Source organism: Sinocyclocheilus rhinocerous, unplaced genomic scaffold, assembly GCF_001515625.1.
Source record: "Sinocyclocheilus rhinocerous isolate Xijiao unplaced genomic scaffold, SAMN03320098_v1.1 scaffold1545, whole genome shotgun sequence".
NCBI classification, from domain to species: Eukaryota; Metazoa; Chordata; class Actinopteri; order Cypriniformes; family Cyprinidae; genus Sinocyclocheilus; species Sinocyclocheilus rhinocerous.
The window spans coordinates 627,332-639,173 of NW_015626380.1; the positions used below are offsets into that span (position 1 = coordinate 627,332).

Consider the following 11,842-nt stretch of genomic DNA (forward strand, 5'->3'; position numbering starts at 1 on the left):
CATCCACGGCAGGGCCGAATAGTCCCTTGGGTGACACTAGCGAGTTGAGGAAGGCGATCTTCTCAGCGTCCATGATCTTGTAAGATTCAGCCAAATGTGGTTCTCCAGCACCACCAAATTGGCCATAGCCTTGCCAATTGCCTGCAACATTGCCTTGGTAGTGTGCAGAGCCAGGTCAGTCTCTGTGCACAGCTCCTTGAAGGCGTTAGGGTCCATGGCCGTGTTGACTGTGAGAGAGAAGGGGCTTCGGGCTCTTCGTCCGGAACCCACCCATTCTTCACTATCTGACGCCGTCAAGGACATGGAGTCATCGATGGCAATCTCCTCTGAAGCGCTGAAAGAAACTAAGCCGCTCGTAGCTGACCAGGGGCATTGATCCTCCTGGGTGAAGCACACCGTCGAGATGAGGCGATGTGGGGAGAGTGGAGCACACGCGGGGGCTGAGCAGGCGTGACTTCACTCGAGCCCGCTGTCAGAGCCCCGCTGTTTCTTTCTCTTAGGAGAGAAAGGAAATGGGAGAGCAGAGCGGGGAGGACTGCCTTCATTAAAGAAGGTGATCCGCGAGCGAAGATAGGAGATAGAGATAGAGACTCATACTCTCACAATGAGAACATGATGTCTCAGTAAGCGCAGCCTCAGTGAGAGCGTCTCGGTGACGCACTCGCTGTGCCCGTCTGCATCCCCTGCACAAGCCACACTTGCGGCGCGACATTTGCAACAATGTCGCAGAGGAAATTTGCTCAGGAAAATTGCTCTTTTTCAGTGCCGGATGACCACGGGGGAAGGTTTCTGCTTCTTCCACTGCTGGGGCTCTTCTTCAGCGGCGAGCAGCAGGCTAAGCTGAGTCAGTGAAGAGATGATCCCATCTCTGAAGGAGAAAATTCTGATGAAATGGTTCTCTGAGCCAACTTATATAGCGATCAGCTCCTCCCCTTTTGGTGAGTTAGAGCACCATTTGTTTGTGCAGCTACACAAACATGAAAAAATCAGGCTTCAGTAACAGAGTAAACAGGAGTTTCCCCACAAGCGTCAGTGACACAACGGGAGAGACCGTTCGATAGAAAACCATGTATAACCATGTGTACAAGTGTCTTGGTGGAAGAGTGGGGCAACATCTGCAAGAACTGGCAATTCTGGTGCAGTCCATGATGATGAGATGCGCTGTAGTGGCCACACAAAATACTCACTGTGACTTTTGTTATTGACAACTGTAAGGCATTTCCGAACATCACACAAACCAGATGAGAGTCGTAAAAGCATGAACCATGGTCAGCCCAGGCAACTTTCTCCAATGAGTTCCTGTCTCGCTCTGCTTATCTTTACAAAGAAAACACGGAGCTAATGATTTGCCAGGCCACCTCCTTTTCTTCGGGGACTCAATATTCCATTTCTGTATGATAAATGCCTGTTAAATTTCACTAATGCACTAACCTAACTTGAAGGAATACAGTATAAAGCTGAGTGTCATTGGGATAGCAATGAATAATGACTCCATGTTTGCTGACAATGTTGCCCAGGGGAAGAATATACAATGAAAAAGCAGAGGGCCTAATACTGATCCCTGTGGAACTTGTGTGTGATCTGACATGTCTTCATTAACACAAATAAACTGATAGTGATTATGGTAGGATCTAAACCGTTCTAAAGCCTGCCCACAAATGGCAACATGATGCAGAAGGTGGTATGCCACAGCATCACAGCTATTGTCTAACAATACTAGAAGGGAGATGTGGCTATTTCAGATGATATAAGCAGGTCAATTGTAACTTATTTGTAACTTGACAAGTGCAGTCTCTATACTACAATGGGGCCTAAATCCTAATTGAAATTCTTTACAAATATCCTTTCTTTGCAATTAGTTATGAAGATAATTGTGATTTTTTAAAATATATTTTTAATAAAATATTTTTTATACAAACAGGAGATTTTAGATTGACCCATAATTAGCTAATTCTCTAGGATTATTCTTTATTAGGAGTTTTATTACTGCCAACTTGAAACTTTTGGAACTTGCCCTAAGAAAAGCGAATAATAGAGAAGAGCTGCTGAGCTTAGAAAACAAAACTCCCACACTGTTAAACCAACCTGTATTGAATGAGAATAGATTGTACACCATTTATTTCTGCTATTATTGTGTTTTATGAGTATTTGTGTGTTTAAGATAGAAAGAGACACATGAGAGACTCACAAAGAAGAAGATATTTTGATGATTAGCTTTATATATTATCCTAAAGATAATGAGAACTCGTTCTATCACTTCATTTTACCAGCACATAATTCACTTGTTCAAATGAAAGCTCAGGGGTCATGTTATGAAAAGATTTAAAATGAAAATGGTAATTTGGGATGGAAGGGAAAGTACCTGATTCATAAAGCATCTCAGAATGGTAGGGCTGTTGTGGGAACAAGCTGTATGCAGGTGTAGCTTATTACCAAAATAAATTGTCACGTCATTATACATTTTATTTTTAATATAATTTTATTTTAAATCTTGAAATTTTTACTTGCAGATTGTTGAAAAACCATTGCCAGTTTAAAATGTTGTCATTTACAGTGCCCTCCACTAATATTGGCACCCTTGGTAAATATGAGCAAAGGTGGCTGTGAAGATAATATCTGCATTGTTCATCCTTTTGATCTTTCATTCAAAAAAATCACAAAATTTGAACCTATCATTGAAGTAAAACAATGGAAAGTGGGGGGAAAATCTCATTATGAAATAAATGTTTTTCTATAGTTCACGTTGGCCACAATTATTGGCACCCAATTATTGCAACGTCATTTTCCCAAGATAACAGCTCTGAGTTTTCTCCTACAATGCCTGATGAGTTTGGAGAACAGAATACCTGACAAGACATCAGAGACCATTCCTTCATACAGAATCTCTCCAGATCCTTCAGATTCCTAGCTCCATGTTGGTGCTTCTTCTCTTCAGTTCACCCCACTCATTTTCTATAGGGTTCAGGTCAGGGAACTGGGACGGCCATGGCAGAAGCTTCATTTTGTGCTCAGTGACACATTTTTGTATTGATTTTGATATTAGTTTTGGATCATTGTCCTGATGGAAGATCACAGCCTATTATAAGATTTCTAACAGAGGCAGTCAGGTTTAGAATTTTTTATCTGTTGGTATTTGATACCACACTATCACACTTCAGACTTAGATTTTGTAATATTTGTGCATCTGTTTCTTTGTTCTTTGTCTGTTGCAGACTGAGCCAGAGATTATTGAAGAGACTGACGTTGACCGACTGGCGGGCCACCATTATTTTGGCTGTGGTCGACAAATCAAAGGTCAATCTGAGACATCAACGCTGAGTTCCCAGCCTTCCATAGATGAGGTTCGTCAGCAGATGCATCTGCTGCTAGAAGAAGCATTTAGTCTAGCTTCAGCTGGCCACTCTACTTCCAGCAGACACCATCACTCTCACCATCAGCATCCACCACTGGGACCCTATGGCTTGGGTCCAGTCATTCCGTACTCAGAGGTGGTGACCAGTGCACCGGGCACCACGAGTCAAGGGCAGGGAGGCCTACAGTGGGTGCCAGCCTATAGACCAGACCCTTACCAGTGCAGCCTTGCCAAACAGGTACAGTTATAGATCTGATCTATATATATGTACAGATATATCAGAAATTATCTTCCTTGCTTAAAACTTTTATATGCTAACATGTACATTTTTCAAAAAGGCATTCAGGTTCACTCAGCTTCCTGAAATGGCTCTTGGGTCTCCTCCACCCCCTGTCCCACCAAGAACAGGCCCTCCTCCTGAGTCATCACTGCGACGGTCATTACATTTCCACATACTTTGCCTTTTTTTCTGGCAGTAAACAGTGCATGAGTTTATTCAGCACTTATTAAAGGAATATTTTCCCATAATTTACTATCATTTCAAACCCAATTGACTTTCTGTCTTCTGTGCCACACAAAAGGATGTTCACAATCCAAACAAGACAAGTAAATGTGGATAAAGCTACACATGGTACTGTGGAGAAACAGTACCATTAAAGTAGTACATATAACTTGTGTTCTATATTCTAAGTCTTCTGATAGCTTGTCATCATTATTCAAAAATTATTAATTATTATTATTGTCATTATTAAAAAAAAAGAAAAAAAAATGTCAGCTTAATTTTTAAGTTCTGTATTCATGTTAAGTTTGGTGTCATTTGTTGTAACTGTTCTCTCTGTATCTATATCTCACTGAAATCTGTATACATGATGCAGTAGGCTTTATAGGGTTAATTGTACTTATTTATTTATTTATTTATTTTTTTGGAGCTTGACAGCATCAGTAGCCATTCAGTTCCATTGTAAGGGAAAGAACTGACAGGACATTGTGTTCAGCATTTCTACAGAAAGTCATATGGGTTTGGAACAACATTCATCATATTCAGGTTTATTCCGGTGCTAAATTCAGAAGTGTATTTTTCAATTTTAAATAACTGTGGTGAAGTCTGCCATGTCATGCTAATTATTTATGTAAAGGCAGCAGATTGACTTTGCTAGTAAATCGATACTGTCACCTGGTGGTGAAACCATGTCAATGCATGTATGAAATTGTTGCCATGTTTTTCAGGTCATCTTCTGATCTTGGTCGGAAAGGTCATTGTTCTGAGTCGTCAGTGCCGAGTCAGCACGACAGCGCCCCACACAGGCCAAACAGCAGAGCGCCACTCCCACCTGTCACTACTGAGCCCATTCCCAACCACTCAGGTTAGTGTGTGTGTGTGATTGTATGGGTTTATGTGTGTCTTTGTGCACTAGTTTGTTTGTGTGTGTATGTGTGTGTGTGTTTCCTACGAATTATAGTGCATTAGTTATGCATTATTGTTATTTAAAGTTAGGAAAGTGTAACACCCTTTGATGCATAACTCATCCTGGACCATTGATGGCACATGAAGGATACTTCAAATTGTGAAACGTGTTGAGGAGAGTTTGGCTGCTACTTTTTAAAATGATCTGACGATAAAACAGGTAAAAAATATCTTTGATACTATCACTGAAAGAAGGACTTCAGAGATTTTTGAATGGCCTATTTTGATGACATAGGAACTACTTATAACACCTTAGGAACACTCTGGCAACAACCAGTTACACATTAGCATTGTGGCCGTGAGTTTGGCACAGGCAAGCGCACTGCTCACATTTTTTTTCAGAATATGGTAAAATGACTTAATCTCAGTATTATTTCTGATAATAGCATGAATATGTTCCAAAATGTACCCTAAACTCAAGGGGTGTGCGATATTGAACAAAACATAATTTCTCAATATTTTCTGTGATCTTTTTTGATAATGATAACTAGACAATATTTTTATAAGTGTTTTTATATGTGTACATTGGCTGGTTTAGGCCTGTCATGGACAGAAGACTTCCAAAGCTTTTGACAACCTTCATTCTGGGCAGTGGTCAGTTCACAGCAATGACATGCTTGCTCATGTGATATTGCTTAACAAATATAATACAAAAACTCATACAGTTGCATTTTTGCCTCCATGTATTGAATTTTGGGGGTATTCAAACTGCATTCTACTGCTTTTTTTCACAGTAAAAAGCATGCACTCTCAAGGTTTGCTTTTGGTTGTTTTTTGCAAAGTGAGTGACATTCGATAATTACAGTATTATCATAGACAGTGCATATATTGGCCACCCCTATGAAACTCTCATTCTTTTTTGTCCCACAGGAAATCCCATGACAGCAGTGTACGCCATCCCAGCCAGTCGTCCAGGATACACGGGATATTTCATCTCTACGCCACCCTCCTCCTACCACAGCCCATCCTGGATGTCTTACCCCCCTGAACCCGAGGATGTGCCTCCTCAGTGGACCGAATCTGTAAGAATGCAGTTATCACACAGTCCTTTATCATGTGTCCAATTCTGCTTCACAAACTGGGTTGCATCCCAAGACCCCAACGTTACAGTGCATGCACCATTAATACAATTTAATGTGGCGTAAACCTCATGGACTGCAACCAAGGGAAGCAGAACTGGTCTGTCACATGTGCCTCTATACATTGTTCTGAATTTAGGGGGCATTCTGTCAGATCATGTGACCTGCCCTTGGGCGCAAGACTCATCTTTTTGGATTGTCCTTCTTATCCCTGTTTGTGTGTGCCTGCATTCACACGGTGTCTTTTTGCAGAACCAGTGTCATTTAGAAACCATTTGCTGAACTGAATTTATCGCTGACGTTGAGTGGAAACAACAAATTTCCAGGGTAGATGAGCACATTTCTTCAAGTGAACACTTTTCTTTTTTCTTTTTTTCCTCCTTTTTTTCTTGCAAATACCTTTACAATTCCAGGTTGTGAATTAAGGAAAGCAAACAAGATTAAAAATTTAAGTAGATTAAAAAATTGAATGTCACAAGCAGGGTTGAGTGCAATTCAGAATCAAATTGCAAATACCTTTACAATTCCAGGTTGTGAATTAAGGAAAGCAAACAAGATTAAAAATTTAAGTAGATTAAAAAATTGAAATTCAATAAAATGTTCATTCTGATATTGCTTTTCTGCTACAATTTACAAAACATTATTAAGAATAAAATTGTACAAAACCTTTCAAAACCATTTATTTTAGCCTTTGTCTTTATGTGACTAGTAAGTATTTAAAAAAGTGTCAGTTGCATTTCATTTATATTTCTAAGAATTTTTCTAAGAATTTTCTTACAAATTTCTTAGAAATTATGTTAAGAACTGTCCTCTTTTTTCTCTAAGATTTTCAATCAATGTAATTATATCTAATGAATTTCTTTTTTATTTATTTAATGTCTATATTTATTTTTATAAATGAATCTGAAGACAATTTGATGGGCATTTTGCATTGCCACATGCCAAAATTAAAACTGGTTTTGATGGCAGAGTCAAATAATTTGATATTTCTTTAAACTAAATGCAAAAGTAAGTCTAATGATTTATTATGAAAATGCATTCTACATATCTGGGAATAAATAGGCTTAATTAGTCAACATTAATAATTTAATTAATTATGTTTTGTTGCAATAAGTTGGACTAATGTGTTGGTCTAATGAGTGTTGTGTGACTGTTGTATATGTTTGAATGGCAATTTAGTAAATGTATCATCTTGTCGGGTGGAAAATTCAATTCCAAATTATACTCAAAAAGGAGTCAATTCTAAAATTTTGAATTATGCCCAACCCTGGTGACAAGGTGACCCTTGTTCAAAGTGTTTATGATTTCATAATTCATAGTTTAATGAAAATGATCAAATCACACAATTCAAACTTGTTTGAATGGAATGTCACTAATATTACTTTGAAGTAGATCCTTAAGCTTTTCGTTTCCTTATCGTGATTGTCGTCCTTGTGCATTTGTCTATTGGTTCCCTTTTTAACTATAGAATTTGGTCAACTGCAGCACAGATCAAGACTCACTAAAATTAACAATACACCCTAGCTGAATGGTTTTAGCACAGGCCTTGTTGAATGCTACCTGTTTTCTCTTTCAGATGCCCCTACCAGGCTACGCAGCGGCCTTTCCTCACCCTCATTATCCTCAGGGCAGTCCTCTCCTGTGGCACCACCGGCAGGCCATTCAGGGTGGTCCAGATAATCCACCCTCTTCCTCCAATGCAGTGTCCCAGCAGAGTCTAGCAGAGCCCAGAGATCTGGTCAGCCCCGACACCCCCCTCAGCAGCCTTTCCACTTCAGCCCTAGTCAAAGCCATCCGTGATGAGGTGGCCAAACTGGCCAAGAAGCATGCAGACATGTTTGAGTTCCAGGTGTAGAACTTTCCGGTGGATTCATGGACTAGCTGCACTGAGACTGAACAGTCTGATACATTTACGACTTCTGATTTCACCAGATTAAATCATATTTCACTGGATGCTTTTTTTTTTCTTTCAGTGAAACACCTGTCTACTTTTAACAGTTTTTGTGTGGTTCTTTTTGCCATTGTACTATAACATTAATATGCAATTAAACTTTTTTTCTTTATTGTAGTATAACTTATTAATATATTAATATGTTTTTAAAGATTTTATTTAATGGGACAATATGGAAATCCATTGAGGTTACTCGAGAGTCAAGCACTGTACGTTTGACAAAAATCTTCATTTGTGTTCCAAAGACAAACAGAAGTCTTGGGTTTGGAACAATGTGAAGGCATTAGGGGTGTAATGGTTCACAGAAGTCATAGTTCGGTACATACCTCGGTTTCGGGGTCACGGTTCGATACGAGTTCGGTACAGCAGGAAATTCATTTTTGTATTTATTTTGAACAGACAGTAGTGCTACACACACATGTAGCATGAAGAGTTGTTTTGATTTGAATTAGATTGTATAATTTCAAGCAAAAACAGAATGATCTGACTTTAGACTTGTGAAATTATGCTACATAAGACACCTGCACAAAACAAAAACAGCAGACGGACTGAATGAAAACGCAAATTTATTCTCTGACAGCAGGTGGCGCCTATGGAACAGCAGCGATATAGAGTTTCCTTGGTTAGCGCTGTAAACTAAGCAACGCTGCGCTTATAAACACTACTTTATTATGCATTATATGGAGGTAAGAGGAAAAGAAAATGCCATTTCTGAAGACTGTCAGTTCCTCTCAGAGATGCATTCATATAACCCCCCACATATTTGTCTTCCTATATTTCGAGCATCGCGATCTGCCTGGTACAGTATTTTCTCCTCTTTAAAGACTTCATAAAAATTCCACACAAATTACATTTTGATTTCAATGCAGTTTGTGTGCATTTCAGAGATCAGCCAAAATAAAAACCAGTTCAGATTTATAGCCAGTCAACTGAAACTTCCCCACACTGCTGATAAAAGCAGGCGGTTCTTCGAGCTCTTGCATGCCATCTGAACTCTCTGTTCTTGTTTTGGGTTGGTGCATAGATCGTCTCTTCTTCTGCTCTTTCCTGTTGTGATGGTTCCTGTTCTGGATTGATCGCACTGACTGTATTCGGCGTCTGACTGCATGAACCGAACCGTTACATCCGTACCGTTACGGTTTGGGACGAATACATGCACTGTTACACCCCTAGAAGGTATACAAATGAAGACAGATTTTTTTAACTATCCCTTTAAAGTAGAAACAAACTGACCAATTGCAGTGTGAAGAACAAAACAGATTAAACCAACTAACAGTCATTTCCAAAGCTCAAGAAAGCAAGAAGGAACATGTTGTCACAACTGGGTGCAATTTATAATAAAATAAAATTCCTACCAATAAATTCACACATGATTTTGTGCCTGCAATAGCTCTGAAATGTCAAAAATTTTAATTACTTATCTGTTAACTGAATGTGATGCTACATGTTGGACACTTACCATGTAGACATCTTTATGAGGGCATTAACCAGGTTAAACTAGAACGGTTTAACAGTACATCCCAATGAGCAGTTTTTGCATCTACAGTATGCTGGCTGCAGGACCTGCCCAGAAACCTTAGTGAAACCCCTGCCCTCACAGTCTTCATTCATGTAAAATTACATATGTCTTCTACCCTGACTAAGGCCCATGGCAGCAATATTTTTAACTTTAAAGTGCTTAATTCATTTACATAATCAACAGAAGGAATGCGGTATGCTTTACAGTAATAGCTTGAGATATAACAATATGCCATGTGAAATTGTTCTGTTAAAGGTGCTAATATAGGTGTACTGCTTCATCATTGGAGTAAAATATAAAAGAGATTTATGATAACCAAGTGAATGAGTCACATGGTTTTTTTTAAGTAGTTGAAGTAATGTTTTATATGCCAAAACAATTATTTACTTCAAAGCAACTTTTGATTAGTTTATGAGTCTGACATGCACTTTACCCAAGATATTTTTCCACATACATGTCTGAACAATTACCCAGAAGTTTGATGATAATCACTCTAACATCTCAACAATTATCTAGTATTTTCATTATCAACTTGGCCCACATCATCTTCCTAACTAAAACTATTAACTTTAGCAATTTACTATTCATTAGCTTGAGCATGCTGTGTGTACCATGAAGCGGCTATTGAAAACAGGAGTGCTGATGGTTTTTGTGATTTTATTGTATGTAAATTGAGTTTTATATAACGTATAAGGAGTTTGCCCTGAAGGGGCAACAGTAATACATTATACTATATATATCTTTTTTTAAACCTATGATCCCTGCATTCTTTCCCAAAATTTTCTTCAACTAAAAACATTTAAATGTTTAAAATGTGGTTCATTTTGTTACATACAAAAATTTATTTATTTATTTGTATTTTTTTTTTATAATTGTTCGGAGGCAGCTTGAACAAGTTTCTTAATATACAGTTTAATTACATGACTTTAACACACAAACGTTAAAAATACAATAAACAGTGAAAATGAACTTTGAAAGATGGCGATAGTCAGTTGCAGTAAGTTATTATATTCCTGGTAACAACTGGTGATCACACTCAAATCCTGTGCAAATGTCATCACTATTGTTAAAGTAACTTTTTTTTCCCCGTATGTTTCAATTTGTTGATATAAGTATTATAAAACCAATATATTGATCTTAATTTCGATTTGGAACCACATACAGTATCTGATAAAGCACTATCAAGAACTGTTTAAGCCATTTTCGATGAGACGTTTTGCAATAAAAGATGAAAAAAAGACAGAATGAACAAGTTTGTTGTTTATTGAACTTTTTAAACTCAATTTTATTTTGTTCTCTACATGGCACAGACAAAAAAAAATAAAAAATCAACTGTACTTGTGTTATATATGGCAGGAATTCTGTGTCAGATGTTTGGTTTTGGGAATGGTTATCCACTTGCATTCTGCCAATGTGAATGGAACACTGTACTTTGGCTTCACTTTCTCTGCACATTTTCCATATTCATGATCCTCACCACATCTAACACATCTTCTCTTTCCATTGTATATTCAACAACATGTGCAAATTCCTGATTAGACATGTGTGCTCTCTTATGCTGTATCTCATAAATCTATAATACAATTCCTTTGGGATAACCTTTGTTTCAAACACAAGCAAACTGGTTAATTCTTAATTTTCTCAACTTCTCTTGTCATTCTTCCAGTACCTTTTACAGAGTAGTTTGACACCCTCAAGTTTTTCACTCTTTCTTTCATAAAAGTGAGAGGTATTCCAAACATCACACACTTACAACCTTCATTTCTTCTTTCCCTCCACTCTTACCACTTTTGCTATACTTTGATTTCTCCAACACTACTCATTTTCTTAGTTTTCTCCATCTGCACTTCTGTACTACAGCCTATAAGCAAGTTCTCGCCTCCCAAAACCTTTTGTTAAAGGGGTCATATGATGCAATTTCAAATTTTCCTTTCTCTTTGGAGTGTTACAAGATCTTGGTGCATAAAGAAGATCTGTAAAGTTGCAAAGACTAAAGTCTCAAATCCAAAGAGATATTCTTTATAAAAGTTAAGAGTCAACCACGCCTACCTAAAACAGCTCGTTCTAACACGCCCCCACATGTCTACGTCACGATGTGGGAAGATCATTTTCCCTCTTGCTCCCTATAAACTCCATGACGTCAACATCTGATTCCATCCCTGCCATCCTGTCAGATTTTTTTGGTTCAGCTGGTGTTCCCAGAGGTGTTGAGTACTTGTTGGCTGCTTTTCCTTCACTCTCCAGTCCAACTCATCCCAAACCATCTCAATTGGATTTAGGTTGGGTGATTGTGGAGGCCAGGTCATCTGATGCAGCACTCCATCACTCTCCTTCTTGGACAAATAGCTTTTACAATTCCTAGAGGTGTGTTTGGGTTCATTGTCCTTTTGGAAAACAAATGATGGCCCCATTAAGTGCAAACCAGGTGGGATGACATGTCGCTGCAAAATGTGGTAGCCATGCTGGATGTGCTCTC

General features: G+C 38.4%; 1 protein-coding gene across 1 annotated transcript in view; it reads left to right on the forward strand.

The window, feature by feature from the left end:
- Window positions 1-7,880, forward strand: part of LOC107712741 (UPF0606 protein KIAA1549L-like) — a 93,374-nt gene extending 85,494 nt beyond the window's left edge. Inside the window, exons 18-22 of the mRNA XM_016518088.1 lie at window positions 3,213-3,590; window positions 3,691-3,788; window positions 4,580-4,716; window positions 5,688-5,839; window positions 7,473-7,880. Of these exons, the coding sequence (XP_016373574.1) occupies window positions 3,213-3,590; window positions 3,691-3,788; window positions 4,580-4,716; window positions 5,688-5,839; window positions 7,473-7,751 (1,044 nt within the window). The 3' untranslated portion in view covers window positions 7,752-7,880. The remainder of the gene's footprint in view (window positions 1-3,212; window positions 3,591-3,690; window positions 3,789-4,579; window positions 4,717-5,687; window positions 5,840-7,472) is intronic.
- The last annotated feature ends 3,962 nt before the right edge of the window (window positions 7,881-11,842 follow it).